The 17,884-nt window shown below is 45.9% G+C and overlaps 1 protein-coding gene across 1 annotated transcript; it reads left to right on the forward strand.

Moving 5' to 3' along the window:
- Window positions 1–1,915: 1,915 nt before the first annotated feature.
- On the forward strand, window positions 1,916–12,080 carry PNP (purine nucleoside phosphorylase). The gene is made up of 6 exons (XM_030512656.1): window positions 1,916–2,047; window positions 4,945–5,114; window positions 5,395–5,498; window positions 6,723–6,898; window positions 10,265–10,455; window positions 11,863–12,080. The coding sequence occupies exons 1-6, from the start codon at window positions 2,025–2,027 to the stop codon at window positions 12,078–12,080; spliced, it is 882 nt and encodes a 293-aa protein (XP_030368516.1). The 5' UTR covers window positions 1,916–2,024.
- Window positions 12,081–17,884: the final 5,804 nt, after the last annotated feature.

Raw genomic sequence — 17,884 nt, forward strand, 5'->3', positions numbered from 1 at the left:
GGCAGAAAGCCTTGAGGGAGCTGGGAAGTGGCTCTGAGACCCTGGCTTTAAGTAGGTGTTGCTTGGGGTGACAGCAACTCACAGAGTCCTTTGGCACATTGGCTCATGTAGAAAGACGAGAGGTGTGGAGCATCTTTGGACACAGTTTGGGTTTTGATGTTTGTTAAATCTACCCTAAACATCTCTCAGCCTGCTGTGTTTTTATAGAAAAATGATGCTGAAGGAAAAGGAGAATGATCACATAGCAGCAGGCAGAGATGGAGATGAGTAAGGTTCAGAAAGACAGGAATGAGAGTGACAAAGAAGAGGTATATCTGAAAAAGAAGGGGAAATGTGGTCAAAAGAGAATGAGAGAGAGGACATAGAAGGGAAAAAGGTTGATAGAGCAGTAGTAGACGCTCTGATTTGCACTGCTCCCAGCAAACTGAAAGCAAGATGCACCATGCCAGAGCAGCAATGTACGACTGGTTCCTGCAGCGGCAGCACTCCGACCTGCTGAGCTTTGTGGGAAAGGCATTGTAAGTTTTCCAAGAGAAAGTAAATAAGAAGTGGAAATGCAAACATGAGGGAGAAAGGGAGAAGCTCAAGAACTTGATGGGAAAGGGCACTTTACGTTTCTGTTTAGATCCATTTTCTGCTTCTTTGGTGCCAGTTGCATCTTTCAACAAATACCTGTGGGCAGCAGAATTTGATGTTTTAATCCTGCTTGTTACCACCAGTGCTGGCATTGAGGGGATCCTCAATGTGTGGATTTTTGCTTTCCAACATGGAGTATATCTCTCAAAATACCCAGGTTTTTCTTGCTGCATTTATTACCTTGCTTATATTTTAAGTTCTCGAGAGAGTTTTCTGGGACAGCCAAGGGGATGTTTGATGTGGTCTTAAAGACCAACAAGCACGCATGAATGAAAATAATAAGAAATTTTGAGATCTGGAACTGGTGCTGCCTGATTTTATAATTTTTTTTTTTTTTTTCAATGTCTGGCTGATTTGCCCTAGGAATTGTTAAGTTCTAATTGAGGTTTTCTTGCTGCTTGGGATATCTATAAATTCTAGCCACATGTGTCCCTTCTGCATCTAGTAAGCTGTGAGTGCATATCGTAGCTGTAGCCTTTTATCTGGGGCATGTAAGGTCTCTTTTCACATCACTGATTTTCTTGAAATTATTTTGTTGTTGATTGTCTTGGAAACATCTGTGGCTGTGTAAAATGTGCTTCACATCAGCTCTCAGGATCAGTTGCTGTTGCACAGACAGACCCATATGACAAGGGTGTTTTTGTTTCCGTAGGAAACAATGTAAGAATTAGAGGGGCGGATAGTGGGCCCTTGATTTTGTTTTTTTTTTTTTCCTGTCTTCCATAATGCAATCAGCTGAACAAAGGTTTAGCATATCTCATGGCAGTATTTTCTTTTGAGATGGGTGAGACAATTAAATGTGAGGGAGGGGGAACCAAACGGGGGGGAGCTAATAGGACGTCACCCCTGGTTACCATAAAAGAGTGGGAAAATGTGGGCCATGGAAGTGTCTCGGTGCACTAGTAGCTGGAACAGGTCATCAGGCAGAGCTCTCACCATGCTCCCAGAGGTTTGACTTGCAAAGGAGCAGGTGACTCCTGTTGCTGGCTGGTTCCCAGTTGTTGCAAGCATGTTCAAATCTGTGCAGATCCACTGTCAGCTGCTCCTCTCTGGGTGGCTGCTGCAAAGTTGTGTGTGCACATGTGAACTTTCCAGTCTTAATCTGCATTGTAAAGCATGCATGTAAGCTTTCTACAGAGCTCTGGAGCACATGTGTCAGGAGGGGTGAAACCAGAAAAGCAGATGTCCTGAACATGCCCCTCCTACCCAGGGATTAAAGATGCTTAGGGGAAAGCAGAGAGAAGCTGGGACACACCTCCCTGCCTCACCACCAGAAACAGCAGCAGCTCCTGCAGGTTCAAGGGGCTTCAGCTCTTTGGTCAAATAAACCCCTGCAGCTCTAGTTCCAGCAACCATCCCCTTCTTTTGATTAACGAGGGAGGAGGAGGATGGCCTATGCTGAGGAAGACAGGTAAGGTGCTGTGAAACAGGGGATGCACAGACATCCAAGCTGGAAGGGGCTGGTGAAATTGCATCACTTTTCCTCACCTTATTTTCCTCTTCTTCCTACTGGGCACTCAATAAATGTCAAACAAGGCTGCTCAGAAGTAAACATCTTCTTATTGAGGAGGAGTCTGGCTGTCTGCCTGTGTCAGGTGCTGGTATTATGCAATATGGCACAGAGCAGGTGACCTTGGGAAAGCTTATGTTCCAGAAGAGGTAAATATGGTGGTGTGGAGAGACATACACTGCACATATGTGTGGTGGTATGCCCCTCTGAAACATAATGCTTGATTTCTTTGTTTGGATATGTCTGCTTTTTACGTGGATTTGCTTTCAGCCATTCTGGAAGCACAATGAGGATGGGTTTTTTTATGCCGTAAAAGATCTGTCATCGGTGACAGTCCTGTGTTTTGCAGCAGATGTGTTTCTCTAGTGGATGACAGCAATCACAATAAAGGGGATTGTGTTTTCAGCTCATCCTGTGATTTAATCTGAACCAAGCACTATTATGAGGTGTGCATTCTTGGAGATGGAGGAGCTATAGGGGGCTTTGTGCTACATGTATTAATTCAGGCTGTCAAAAAGCTTGCATAAACCTCAGACTCTTGCATTTCCAGGCTAAATGTTGCATTTGGTGACTGACAGGTCAAACTCCCCCTCTGTTCCTGCAGAGCAGCAGGTATCTCCTTCGCATTCAGGAATTATCTGTGCTTGCGAGTTCCCTTTGATGCCGTGCATCCGGAAGATTTCTGAAAACTAAGTAGTGCAAGCAGGGCACTGCAGGTGATTTTTGGCATCACCGTGCTCTCAGCACTGATGTGTCCAAAGTCTTTGGGATGGAGAGGGCTCTGCAAGGCCCCTGCCTGCCTGCTGAAGCTCCTTTCAAGCAGGGAGAGTGACACAGAGCTGCAGTTCTACTGCTTTGGTTAAGAAATATTTTAACATCATCTGTTCAGAAGGGAAAGATATTTCCCTGAAACTTGGCACAGCTCAGTCAATCCCAATGTCTTCAGCAGGCATTGAATGGGATTCATCCCACACTTCTAAAATTTCTGGGAATAATATCTGTTCTTTAATGTTACTTTGCAAAGGCGTATGCACCTTAAAAAGTACTGATCAGGAGGAGGAGCAGATCCTGGTGACCTCGTTCTGTTCTCATGCCTGCTGCAGGTACATCAAAAGCTCAGATGTTACATTTAAATTCTCTTGGTTCCCTCTAATTTCTAAGTAAGGATGACAGTTATTCAGCAGTGAAATTGGTGGGAATCATTCATTAATGTATGTAAAACTCTTAGAGCTTTTGTCTGGGAGGAAGGGATAATATAGTTAGTTAAGTGCAGGCTGTGTTAATGTCATTTCCCTAGCTTTTGCTTATTTCAGGAGCTGCTCATACACTTGGCAAATTCAACAACATGTTATGCTAAATAAACTTCCTCATTTCCAGGCTTTCCTTTGACAAGTGGTTCAGCTAAGTATGACTCTTCATTTTGTGATGGCTATGGAAGTTATTTCTTCTCACTGGATTGCAGGTTTATGACATACTCAGGTATTTTTAACATTGTAATTTGTAACAAGGAGCCCAAGTTTGATGTATCAGGCATTGGACAGGACTTACAGCAGGAGCTAGACATCTAGGAGATGAAAAAACACCTAGCTAAAGAAGCCTGTGCAATAATTACCTGCCTTGTCAGTATAAAGAAAGAAAAACAAGAGTAGAATTGAGGTCCTTTATTTGAATAGCTGATACTTCAGTCAGAGGAACCAGCAGCACACTGACAGTCAGATCCCCTCCATCAGTGGTCTGAGACCTCCTGGGGTGTGGCGCAGCCCTTTGACAGCTTTCCTATATGTGCTGTAAGGCTGCAGACAGCAGAATCGCAACATGACCAAGGTTTGCAGCTCTGGAAACAAACTCAATTCCAAAAAAAAAGAAACATTCATGAAGTGACAGCTTATCAGCATCTCCAGTCAGTTTTACATCACCTTCAGCCTTGAAATATCTGATTCTCTCACCCCTTAATAAGCAAATCAGCTTTTTGTATAGAGAACATGCTCCCCTTACCTGTGTTGGTTCACTCTGACCATATACAGTCATTAATTCTACTCATCAGTGGTAATGATTGAGTGACTAGCAAGAAATGCTGTCGCTGCCCTTGCTTTTGAGGAGAGTTTGCAATCAAACTTGGTGTTGCCTTTTGGAAGTATCTAGATTTTCCTATTGGAAACAGGATTATGGGATTATTCTGTTATTGATTGGATTTCAAAACTGATTAATGCATCTGATGCATACTGGACTAACAGGCCTAAAAATTGAAGTTGTCTCCCTTGGCAGTGTAATGCCAACTTCTATCCTGCTTTCTAGCAATGTGCCTTAGTGCTGGATAAGACATTTTTTTGCCAAGGTGTTTGAGCAGTCCCCCTCTTAAACCAGACAGCATAAGCCCAGGAGCACAAATTCCTGGTTTTCACTTGTTTTGACATAAGCTGATGTCATTGAGCCTCTTGACAAAGATTAGACTGTGAGTGTGACCCACCACCCACCCTGTGCAAGAAGATGAAAAAAATCTGTTTAGCCTTCTGTACTGAAACCCCAAGGGTTTGAGAAGGTGGATGTTTGATATGTGGTACCAGCCCGGAAAGGAAGCACTATAGAATGAAACCAGTAAAGAGGATTCAAATGCTTGCCTGTGGCCAGGGGTAAAATGTGAGATGAAAAGTGAAACCTCTTCAGTAATGGCAACGAATTCCCTATTATTTTAGTCTTAATGAAACTTCTTTTTCTTTGCACCTTTCTAGGAATATTATCCTTTGGAGCTTGTTCTTTGGATGGCTTGATAGCCCCACTGACCTGTTCTCTTTCTGCAGAAATAGCTATGAGGTGTGTAAGGAAACAGCAGATTGGTTGCATGCCCACACTGCCCAGTGCCCAAAGACTGCCATCATCTGTGGATCTGGACTAGGAGGTCTGGCGGATGTGTTGAATAACAAGACAGTCTTTCTGTATGAGGACATCCCTCACTTCCCACGAAGCACTGGTTAGTACATCCCAAGGCATCAGAATCCCATGCATCAGCAGCCTGCAACAGCCTTACAGAGAGATTAGTCAATGTGCACCACTTGGCATTGGTCTGCAAACCAGTGTCTCTGGTGAAATGTGTGTTCACAGTAAAAAAATTAAAATATGTATTTCTGTGCTGTGATATTTATTTGACTTTCAGCTCTTAGCCCTGCTGTAATGCATAATCATCAACTGACAAATACTTCTAAAGTCAAGACCTTGAGACCTGTAACTGAAATGGCAATATTAATTTCCAGTTGCAGGGCATCTTGGCAGGTTGGTGTTTGGGGAGCTGAATGGACAGACCTGTGTGTGTATGCAGGGACGTTTCCACTATTATGAAGGGTACTCTGTCAGCATGGTGAGTTCTCCTTTAAATCACCCATGCAGGGGGGGATGTGCTGCAAAAGATGCAAAAGGGACTGCTTGCTTTGATATCTAGCTGCAGGAGGTTAGCTCTTGCAATGAACTTACATTGCTCTTGTAATCATGCTTAGATTTGAGATTTTTCCTCAAAAAATAAAACTGGGAGCTCAAACCAAGAGGTAGGCAGCTTCTGCTAGGTGAAGCTGATGTTGTGCAGCCATGCAGAGTGGCTAGCCCTGCTATACTTTAGGGGAAAATGGTATATCAGACAAGCCAGATTAATATACACAATAATCTCGATTTACTGGCTGATAGTTTTGTTTGGTTTTTTATTTTGGTAGCTTTGAGATTTTACTTGTGGCTGAGGTCAGTTTGCATTCAGATATAAACTGTAATACTTGGTACCACTCAGCTTCTTGGCGTTGGAGGAGAAACTATTTTAAATGCACTTGATACAAAACTAGGTTTATCAAGACATGTTTGTCAATTAAAATTAACTCATTTCTTAAGGAAGGGATGTCCATAGTTAGGAAATATTTCTGCACATAGCTCCTTTAGCATTTTCAAGGTAGCAGGTAGCCTGATTCCTTCTTGATTTCTTGAAACCAAACTTCTCATTTTTTTTCCACTTCCCAATTGTTTCTTAATTTTGTATAAGCAGATCAGTGAAGTGAACTTATGTGAATAGAATGAAATTAATGAAACCTTTATGGTTCTGTAAAATGACATCAGTGCTGTAAAAAGCTGGTTTATCAATTACACTCAAAGTATTGACCTGTAGTATTGAGTTGAACTAGTTATGCGCAAGTCCATGTACATAGGTAGTTACTTCGGTCAGCACAGTGGCTTGATTTCTGCAATACCTTGGCAGCAAGGAAAAACTATCTGCATATTAGGGTTTTGGTTTGGTTTTGGTTGGTGGTTTGTTTGGGTTTTTTTGTACCATGTTTATTTGACCTTAATGCAACTGTAGGAAATGTGGGCTTGAATTTTAATGGTTATCCTTTAAAAATCAGGTATTAGTATGTTTAAAAAACACTAAAATTCTTTCTATTAAAATTAGAGGAATATTTAAAATTGGAGAAAGTTTTGTCTTCTCATAGCCTTATGTAAAGCCTTCTCTGCATCATATATGCTGCCCACTTGTGATAATGCTGATGTAGCAGTAGCTGTCTACTAATCGTGATACTCATGGCATATATGCCTCTGGCTCTTTCAGGTTACTTTTCCCATCAGGGTCTTGTTTCTCCTGGGGGTGGAAATCTTGATTGTCACGAATGCTGCTGGGGGACTGAATCCCAGTTTCCAAGTGGGGGACATCATGTTCATTAGGGATCACATCAGCATGTTTGGCTTAGGAGGACAGAATCCACTGCGTGGGCCAAATGATGAGAGGTAAGAATGCATCAGCTCTGTTACCAACTAATCCTTTCTTCCTTTGGCTGCAGGTTAGGACTGCCAGCTGTGTCTGCTGGCAAGTATTTACTGAGAGGAAGAGTGTGGCTCTGGGTACCCACAAGGGAAAAGTTAAAGCAAAAGCAGTAGGTGTGTGTGCTGTGTCACCACCCCTGCCATCCCCATGCACCCTTCCTTGCTGTTGCTTACTCTTACAAGCCTCTAAGGAATTTATAAACAAGCCTCCAGAAGGTTTTGTTTTCTGAAAGAAGGCTTGTGATCCCTCTCCTGACGTGGTGAGCTGTACCATCTGCTGTAGAGACCTGCTTCTGTCTCTTCTTGTCAGTCCCTCTCTGTGCTAACTCCTCGTAATTGGGCAGTCTGAACTGCAGTCTCCAGCCTGCATTTATCAACAGCCATTTCTGGTGTGATGGAACTGATACAAGAAAGGCCAGGCAGTAACCTGATCTCAGAGCATAGATAACAATTCTAAATATCCTGATAACCAGTTTTGTAGCCAGGTCATTAAACTGGGCTGTGTTTGTTAACATGTATTCACTGAAGGCATCAGTCTGTGAGGTGGTTGTCTTGGCAGTTTCTTAAAGAGACCTCTAGATCTGAGAGTGACCTGCTGCTGGTTGAGCTGGGAAATCAGGTTTCGTATAGTAGCTATGTAGTAGGATCTTTACCCTATGGATGGGGCACAGAGGGTCTTGTGGCACATCCTCAGCCCTGGACTGCTGTTGCCACCAGACATAAGTTGCTTAGAGCAGAAGGTTGGACTAGGTGACCTTGAGATCCCTGCCAGAATTAATCTGTTATCCTAAAATCTCTTTCAAAGGCACCTTTCAGATTGGTAGGGTGGAAGGCAACCAGTACCAGCAAGGTCATAGCAGTGGGAGGGGACAGATGGACCAGTGTTTACAAAAAGAAGCCCCTTGGCACTTGTATGGGGCTAAAAAGAGGATGAGGGCGCATCCACTGGAGACTGAGGCGGAGGAAAGGAGAGTACATCAAATGTCAGGGGAGTCAACATTGAAGCAGTAAAGATCCAAGGCTATCAAGAGCCTTATAGAAGGAAAGAAAGAAGCTGGACTGTGAAAAGGTGATAAGAGTAGGAAGAATTACTTCCTAACAAGCTGGAAGGAGAGAAGCCACATGAAAGCCAGGTGTTTGAAGTCAGAGGATGGGTGAAGGAGGTGGTAGTTTATGAGGAAAGAGTGAGCTTAAATAACGAGATGGTCAAATCTGTTGTTGGGTTGCTGCCTTCATTTGAAAAAAGAATGTCTTTACAGGACAGGCATCTGGACCATCCTGGGATCTTTCCAAAAAGTTCTGGCCAAGAACAAGGTGGTCTGTCTGGCTTCCCATTACAATTAGTTCCTTCTGGATGTAATGCCAGACCTGGTTCCTGCTTCTGAAGAAATATGAAAGGTGCTAGCAACTGCCTCAGAGATAAACACAGTTCTGTGATTCAGATGTCAAGAGGACAACACCCATCTGAAGAGGCTCATCTTTACATCTTCATAGGTATTGGTGTGGTTTGAAGGAAAGAATGATCAAAAGCACAGAGGCCACATGGAGGAGTTTTTAAAGCTGTCTGGACTTGCATAATAGCTGTGGAACAGGAGAAGAAATGCCAGTCAATTGCACCTGGACAGCATTCAAAGGAAGACTGCAGTGGTGTGGAAGGTGACTTTTGTCCTGCTGACCAAAATGGGCAAAAGGTCGTTGTGAATCAGCTTTCAAAGTATTGCAGAGCTTTAGCAGAGCAAACTTCTCCTAAAATCCAGTCCAGCTCAGCTACCAGGAAGGGTTTAAGCATGACAAACTAGAGGCAATGTGAAATGGAAAGGGAATGTACTGCAAGAATCTGAAGACTGCCTTTAATGAGCTGGAGATTGGCTTCTATGTTGCTGGCCATCCTTCAGGAAAGAGAAGCTATTTTCATGGTTATGAGTAGTTACTACCTGAGACCAAATGGGAAAGTTTGATTTTTGTTTATGTAATACTTAATTCATATAAACATAAAATAAGCCACCTACTGCCCTAAACATTTAGCTGGAAGAACATGGAAACAAGCAGGAGATTTAATAACCCAGATGAGGGACTGGTCCACTCCTATGGGACTGAGTTGGTGAACGTGGCTAGGAGCTTCTTTTCCAGATTTCCTTAGCAGCAGCATGCCAGTCTTTGCCATCTACTTCTGCTCGCCTTGCATCAATTGTAGGATTCAGTCATGAGCAGGACTGAGCTGTCATCTTAAGACCCAAAGGAAGCAAAAGACCCAGCCTTGAAGCACAATATGGAGGCTACCTAAAATATGGTTTTGGAGCTCCAACGTGTGCTTCTTTTTCCTTTTCCCTACAAGGGATGACACTCCAAATGGGATGCTGCTGTCTAAACACAGACATCTAAAACCATCTGACACTCTGCTGAGTATCCTATACCCGTTCTCTGGGGCTGGCAAGTGCAATGTAAGACCTACAGGATGGATGCATGCTCTGGATGGGCATCTCAAATGGGGAATTGAATTGTACTTCTATCCTAAAGGATTGTCCAAACTTATGCTTGGTGTGATTTTGCTATGCCAGGAACCAAACGCAGAATCGGATGCTCTTTCCTGGGATATATTTTCTGACTAAGAAACTTGGTTCATCTTCCAAAGAAAATCTTTCCTTGAAGTCCCTTCCAACTGGTCTAATGTGAACAGTAAAGGGGAAAGATTCGAATTTCATCTGATTTGTCCAGTGCATCCAATTCTTTGTTTCAAGTTTGTCAGTGTGGGGACAGGACAGGTCTTGCTGCTGTGGTACAGGGCATGTCTGGTTGTAAGCCTGGTTAAGAAGCTGCCTGCTGCCATCATCCCTAAATGTGATAACTGATGCTCCATCAGGCCCTGCTCAAACCCTCTCACTGGACTGTTTCTGGCGCCTTGATGCTACAGGGACCCTGTCTTACAGAGTCTCTTGTGGAGGAGAAGCAAAGAGCAGCAACTGTCTGACAAACGAGGTTTAAAAGCCACCATGGGGAGTTACTAAGGAGAGAGAACTAGCCATCAGCGCTCCCTGGAGATGGAAGTCTTTGGGAAGACCATTACAGCAGGGTTGGTGCAGTAGGAAAGCAGTGCCAGACCTTCCGACAGTCATAACCTCTGTGCATTGAGGGTCTCAAGTGATTAGATCTAGCAGGAATGCCATGATGGCAGAATTACCTGATGATGAGGCTGGAATGAGAGAGATTGCATCCATGGCAGGTCTGCCCTTTACATTTCCCTCTTCTCTAGAAGATGAGCATCCCTGAACTCTGATGGAGGGAAGGTAGCAGTAGCAATATCTCATGGCTGTGCCCTTTCCTGACTTGCAGGTTTGGAGTGAGGTTTCCCTGCATGTCAGACGCTTACGAACAAGACCTGCTTGGCCTGGCAATGGAAAGTGCTCAGGAGCTGGGCTTTGTGAGCTTCACCCGAGAAGGAGTGTACTGCCAGTTGGCTGGTCCCTCCTATGAAACCATTGCGGAGTGCCGTGTGCTGCAGGCACTGGGAGCAGATGCTGTAGGTAAGATGCCTAGTCTGGTAGGGTTGGTTGGGCACATGAATTGAACAATTCTGCTCAACACTGAGTTTCTTCAATCTTTGGCTCTCTAAGTCTCCTGGGCCTAGAGAAATGAGCTCTGTGTTTCTGCTTAGTTCTGCAGTGGCTTAGTGCAGCTCCTAGGGTGGATCTGCAGAAAGCCCCTATGCTTATAGCTGCCCAGGACAGGGATCCGAGCGTGATGTTGTGTTTATTTGCCATGCTGAGATGGCTCAACTTCAGCAGGACCGAGTGGAGCCAATCTGAAATAGTCATATTCTATTTATTTTTTTTTTAAATGCTGATACTAAAGATTTTCTTTGTGTCCCTTCTCTACAAAGCAACCCTCTGTAAGTATTGATTGTTTGGGGATGGTAATTAGGGATATCTTCCCAACTGCGTACATGGAAGGTAAGAAGATCGTAGAACCCTAGAATGGTTTGGCTTGGAAGGGAGCTTAAAGATCATCCAGTTCCAACCCCCTGTCACAGGCAGGGACACCTTCCGTTAGGACCAGGTTGCTGCAAACCCCATCCAAGCTGGCCTTGAACACTGCCAGGGGTGAGGCAGCCACAGCTTCTCTGGGCAACCTGTGCCAGGGCCTCACCACCCTCACAGGGAAGACCTTCTGCCTAAGATCTCATCTCAGTGTCCCCTCTGTCAGGTTAAAGCCTTTCCCTGTTGTCCTGTCCCTACAGGCCCTTGTCCAAAGCCCCTCTCCAGGTTTCTTGTAGCCTCTTTAGGCACTGAAGCTGCTCTAAGGTCTCCCCTTAAGGAGCCTTCTCTTCTTCAGGCTGAACAAGCCCAGCTCTCTCAGCCTGTCTCTAGAGGAGAGCTGCTCCAGCCCTTGCAGCATCTCCATGGCCCCCTATGGACTTGCTCCAACAGCTCCATGTCCCTCTTGTGTTGTTGCCCCAGAGCTGGACGCAGGACTGGGTATGGGGAGGGTATCTCACAAGATCCGTATGATTCCTCCAGCCTCTTTCACCTGGCTTGTGAAAGCTTGGTCATTAATATCTGCAGATTCATTGAGGAAGGGAGCTCAGCTTCCCACAAAGGCTTATTTGTGATGGTATTTTTAGCTGAGGAAGAGCCAAATGACACAGCACATCAGTACTTCTCTTAACAAGGCTGCAAGCAGTCTCTCACGTCTTGGGAGAGAGATGTAGCGCGCAGGAATCAAATGTGTGAGGTTTCTCGAGCTGAGCAGGATTTTAACTGTAGTGCTACAGCTATTGCAGCCTTTGGATATTACATAGCTCAGAATTAGAGAGCTGGAGGTATATGAGACAAAGGCATGTGCTGTAGGTAGGATTGTGGTGTGCAGCCTTGGAGAGATCTTGGTTTGGTGGAAATCCTGACTCATCCTGGTCCTTTTCTCTCCTACCATAGGCATGAGCACCATCCCAGAAGTAATTGTAGCCAGGCACTGTGGCCTCCGAGTCCTTGGGATCTCCCTCATCACCAATAAAGTGGTGATGAGCTACAACAGCCAAGAGAAAGCCAACCATGAGGAAGTGCTGCACATCTCGGTGGTCCGGGCTGAAGCCTTGCAGAAACTGGTCACACGCCTCCTTGGCAAACTGGGGGAAAGCACAAACCCTCTGTGACCTCCAGCCTTTTGTCATCTATATCCTAATGTGTGAACATTAGCAAATGCTGGAGAGAGCTGTTGGTGAGACTGTTGTCTGATGTTGAATAGGCCTGTTGATCTTTGTCCTTGTGCTTTAACTGCTCAGGTGCAGAGGTTTGCTTTGCATTTTGCCAGACTGATCCCCTTGTTAGTAGCCAGTGACCAAAATGGCTTTCTAGGACTTAAACGGAGTTGGACCTCTGGCAGATTCCCAAACCCACATCAGTAATGAGCCCCTTGATGCTGTGAGTTCCAGCTCCCCATCATTCTACTGCAGAGCTGTTTGGTGTTTCTTGCCCATGGTACTGCCTCTCTCAGCGCAGCATCCTCTTGCCCTGAGTGTTTGCTCGCCCTATGCCATGTCTGGGTTAAGAGTTGGTCACAGGGCTTGGTGCCTGCTGAGCATGCTTTGGTAGGGCCTGATCTAAAGCCAGTGGAAGACCACAAAAAGACTGAGTTTTGGGTGAAGACCTGGATACAAGCCATGCTGCAGAGCAGGTGAGGGATTCTTCTATCAGGGACTGCAGCAACAGGCAAGGGGTAATGGGTTTAAACTTAAACAGGGGAAGTTCAGGTTAAATATAAGAAGCTCTTTCCTGTGAGGGTGGTGAGGCCCTGGCACAGGTTGCCCAAAGAAGTGGTAAGTGCCCCATCCCTGGCAGTGTTCAAGTCCAGGTTGGACAGAGCCTTAGGTGACATGGTCCAGTGCGAGGCATCCCTGCCCATGGCAGGGGATTGGAACTAAGCGATCTCAAGGTCCTTTCCAGACCAAACCATTCAATGATTCTATAATTGCAGGTGATTTTTCCAGCTTGGGAAAATGCTGCTTGCCCATGTGTGGGGTGGTGTTCCCTTTCCATCCCAGAAGGTCTCCCCCAAAAGCCCTCTCTTTACTTTCTCCTTGGCTCTTCATGACTGGCTGTCAGATCCTGCTGCCAGCATGCCTTCACACCTCTCTGCTCCATTTCCAGCCTTGTTGCCCCTATTTAAAGGGGGTGAAAGCAGCATGACTTATCCATGCACCATGTAAACGTGGCCAAGCTGGAAACAGGATCCAGGTTCAGCTTGGCCCGGTTTTGTTCCTTCTGTTTCTGAATGCCTTGGAGATCAGCAGCTTGGGCCACTTGCACTGGATACCAGTTACCTTTTGGTGTCTCAAGGCAGAGATCAGTTTGATCCGGTGTTTCACCCCAGCTTTGCCCTGCTGCAAGCCCTGAAGCACCAGGTTTGTGTTGGAACACCAATGGTTTGTGGGGTTTAGTGATGTGAAATTACAGTGGGGATAATTTTGGAACAGGTATGATATCTTTGTGACTATCCTGGTCCACTTACATGAAGAAATTGAGCCTAGCAGTGAGTAAAAGACAAACAGGAGAGGCCACCATGCTCTCTTTTACCAGGGTGGTGATGGTCTATCAAGGAAAGGTGAATAGCACCAGAACAGTGCATTATTCATTGTTCCCCAAAGGTCAAGCTGAGCTGTGGATGCAGCTGGGTGTAAAACAGTGACTGTAATTATTAGGTAACCTTTTCCCCCTCATTTATCTTGGAGATCTCTGTAAAGCCCATCACTGTCATAGCTAAATGTTCTCAGCTGGCACAGTGGTCTGAACTGAAGACACCTAACTGGTCATGGAGAGCTCCAATCTGCCTTTCTAAATTTCGCTGATCAGTTGTTTACCACTGATACTTGCCCTCCATCACAGCCTTCAGCCTTCCATGACATTTCTTCGGCTCCAGGCACAAAAAGACATTGTGGCCTGGTGACTTTTTTTCCAGATGGGTATTTGCTCAAAGCCCTTATGCTGCAATTACCAGTGTGAGCTGTTGTATTAACAGTGCAGATGTTGCCTCCAGGAGGAACAGAGTTGTGCCATATGTGTTTTCCATTAAATGGAAGCATTTCAGATACATGAGAAACCTTGGGTTGGCTGCCCTATTCCCTCCTCTTCTGGGCAGGGCTACCTGTGCTCAGACCTGACAAGAATCTGCCCAGACTCGTCTTGAGGACTTGTGAAGGAGTATTCCTCACCTGTGCTCTACTCACTGGCCCAGTCACTTGGTTGGCAGCTCCTGGCACTTGGAGGAACCCTCTGAGACAGCAGCTCTTTCCATTTGGTGGGTTTGGCTGTCAAGATTGCCTCAGGGATCAGAGGTTTGGTGGTAATATGCGAAGGGAAAGAAAGCCCAGCTCTTTCTTCCATGAAGCTTTTCAGATCTAGCAGCACTGAAGTGCTCTTCAATAGTGGCTGCAAAAGCAGTGAAATATGAAAAGTGGCAGATGTGCAGGGCAAGAAGGAACCACTTCTACCTGCTCCTTTTTCAGACTTGTTCCCAGTATGGGCTTGTTACAGGGTAGAGAGAGAGCAAATAATTTGCCCTTCCTAGAAAATGGTGCTTCACATTCATTTAACACTTGGTAAATACAGAGTATCTCAAGTATGAGTGGAGGGCAGCTGTGCAGCTAGAGAGCAGGCAGAGTAGCTGAGGCTGGGGTTTAAGCAGCCTGCATTCATTATCCAGTCAGGCTGGACTGCAATGTGAAGGGAAGCATCCAAAACACCTGCTCTTGAGCTGATGAGGAGCTCAGCACCTGCTTTTGGTCTGCCAGGTCTGCTCCAGCTGTGCCAGAGGCAGAGTGTAGAAACTGTACCATGCACTTGTACCCAAATACAGCTTAATTACAGCTGGAAACTTGGCCTGAACATTGCCCTGTGACGAAATCTTTGGCAAATTGTGCCTGGTTTAAAAGAACTATTTTCTAAATAGCATTTCAGCTCTTAAACACTTGAGGGCTCTTCTTTCTGCTGTGCAAAGTCAACTTGTATGGCTCAAACTCTGCATGTACATCCTGATTTTATCCATGTAAATGAAAGGGAAGATACCCTGGGCACTTTGGAAGGGGTCTTGCCATGCTTTAGGGGTAGAAAGGAGTCATCTGGCTTTGGAGATATCTTAATCCAACTGTTAGGTGTTTTTTACCTCTAATGCGTTTCAAAATGCTGACATACAGTGATGCCAGGCAGGGAGGGAGAAACTGGGAGGAATAAAACCTGCCCTGTTCCTGAAACTGGTTTTGTCTGCTGTGCCAATACCATGGGTTAGGAAGGAAGGAGTTCCTTGGCTATACCCCTGTATCTAAACCCCCATGCTGAAGGGCAGTCCCAAAGGACCAGTGCTTGAAGCTCAGCATCAGCAGGACCAGCATTTCCCTAGTGCTTTGCACAGGTATTTCTTGCTGATCTCACTAAGCTGAGGAACTCTTGGGGGGGGAGGAAAAACCCTGGAGGACCAAAGGGTTACAACTAATGCTTGAGCAGCTGAAATGATGGGCTGTGGTGGTGCCAGTGCAGCAGGTCATCTGTGCTGGAGGCAGGACATGGTTTCTTTGGTGCTGTGCCTTTTATTTAGTGCTCTTGCTGCTTTCTGGCAGCATCCATGGCTGAAATTAGTAGATTTTGAGACAACCTCATCTTTCTTTCATTTCTGTATTCTGTGCCATTTACTTACTACTGAAATTCAAGTTGTTGTGGTCATAGGGATAAGCTGGAAGATGCATAAAAGGCTAAAAAAATCCTGGAAAGTGCAAAAAGAATCCCAAATTGCATGATGTTCCTGATACTGTGGGTACCAATAAGCTTAGGTGCTGCCTGGTTAGTGAATGCAACCAGTGTAGGCATTCTTTTGCTGCCATACCCATGGCAGGAGGACCCAAGGAAGCCCTGTTGAGTGTGGGCAGAGCTGGCACAGCTCCACCTTCTCTCTGTCACAGCCATGGTTCTATGAGCCAGTCCTTTCCTTTTCCTTGCTCATCAATCCACAGAAAACTTGTCAGGTCATGGGGTCCTACTGCTTCCACCCCCTGGGGAAGATGGAGATGTTCTAGTGATGCCCTTGTCTGTGATTCACATAAAAGGGTAATGGCAAGAGGAGAAACATCTGATCCAACCCTTGGCTGGACAATATAATAAAATCATAGAATCAGCCAGGTTGGAAAAGACCTTTAACGTCAAGTCCAACTGTTCCCCAGCACTGCCAAGGCCACCACTGAACCATGTCACTAAGGGCCTCATCTACACAGTTTGGGAACACTTCCAGGGACAGTGACTCCACCACTGCCCTGGGCAGCCTGTTCCAATGCCTGACCACCGTTTCAGGGAGAAATTGTTTCTAATCTCCAGTGTAAACCTCCCGTGGTGCAGCTTGAGGCTGTTTTCTCTTGTCCTGTCCCTCATTATGTGGGAGAAGAGACTGACCCCCATCTCACTACAACCTCCTGCCAGGTAGTTGTAGAGAGCAATAAGGTCCCCCCTGAGCCTCCTCTTCTCCAGACTAAACCCCCCAGTTCCCTCAGCCATGAGTTTTTAAGAAAAAATCTCTGCTGTTATCTGAGAAACAACCCTGCAATCTCCCTAAAAGGTCTGACTGTGGGATCCATCCCATTTCCTTTGCAAGGCCTGCTTTCGCAGGCTCTTTTTTCACATGTTTGCACTCTTTTCTACATAAAAGCAAACCAGAAAGCTTTTAAAAACTCTGTTATCTTTCCCAGCTCAGCAGCTGAACATAGGCTAAGATTCAACTAATCAAAATTCCCCTAGAGGTTTCTCTTTACTGAAAACCTGCAGTTGAATCAAGGTGTTTCTGCTGTGGTGGTGGGATATTTTGGGTTTGGGTTTTGTTGGGGTTTTTTGTTCTTTTCAAAAGCTTTAGGTTTTTATTGCAGGGATTTCATATGCTGGAAGCAATTAAACTGTTCCCTGCCATGCTGAATAGGCAGAGCAAGGGGGAGCAATGCAGGGCATGGCAGTGAGATGGTCTCAGTTTGTTGCTGAATTAAAGCCTGGCGCTGAAAGCAGTGAAATAATCTGTTCTCTCCAAAGTCTGGTGGTTGTTTGCAGCTAGGAGGTGGTTTAAGAGCCAGGACATGAGTGAAGGCTGGAGGAAACCATCCAGCCTGTTCTCCAGCATCCCCTCCTGCTGCTGGCTGTGCCTGGACACCCATGCAGGGAGATGGCAGGCTCCTAGGTGCGAAACTGAAGCAACTTCGGGTCTTCATCAGCAGAATTGGGTGTCCTGGAGCAGCGTGATTGTGATGGGCTGTTGACCCAGAGCCATCCTTGCTGTGGGTTTAGGGCTCTGCTCCCTGCAGAGCGTGTGGTGGACCAGTAATAGGGACCCCTGTGCCCCTTCTCTCCCCTGCCCAAGCACACCTGGGGATATGTCCTTGAACCCTGCAGAGGCAGTGAGTGTCCACCCTCAGTCCCAGGAAAACCTTGCTCTGGAGGGAGGGGGTCAGAAAAAAAATGGGTTCTGCTGGGGAAAATCATGCTCCAATAATAAGAAAAAGAAGATCTGGAGACTCATCTCCATGCCAGGCCTCAGGAAATGTCAACTAAATACCTAGTACACCCTTTTAGTGTCTCTGTGTGTGCTTGAAGGCTGTGTTGTGCAGAAGGAAAGAGCCAAAGGCCCTCCCATTGCTCTCTGTCTCAGCGTAGCTGTCCTCTCATGCCCGGAGTCAGATATCCTGCCTGTGGTGTTAGGCTGAGGCTTGGGGCCACCTCCATGGCACTGGGCCCTTCCAGTCTCCACGCCTGCTCCCCCTGACACTCAGGGAGCACCGAGCACCCACTTTTCTCCCAGCTAAGAGGCACCAGCGCTGGTACCACAGCAGCTGCCTGCTGCCAATTATATCCCTGCTCTGAACTTTCCTGCTGCCTTCCCGTCTTTAACAAAGCACTTCCGTCGGCAGAGCCTTCTCGCTGGATCTGGATTTATCAG

Source organism: Strigops habroptila, chromosome Z (genome assembly GCF_004027225.2).
Source record: "Strigops habroptila isolate Jane chromosome Z, bStrHab1.2.pri, whole genome shotgun sequence".
Classification (NCBI taxonomy): domain Eukaryota; kingdom Metazoa; phylum Chordata; class Aves; order Psittaciformes; family Psittacidae; genus Strigops; species Strigops habroptila.

Coding starts and splice junctions, on each gene's coding strand:
- PNP (XM_030512656.1), top strand. CDS start 2,025: ATGGCCTATGCTGAGGAAGACAG. Junction 5,115..5,394: donor TCACTTCCCACGAAGCACTG/GTTAGTACATCC, acceptor ATTAATTTCCAG/TTGCAGGGCATCTTGGCAGG. Junction 10,456..11,862: donor ACTGGGAGCAGATGCTGTAG/GTAAGATGCCTA, acceptor CTCCTACCATAG/GCATGAGCACCATCCCAGAA.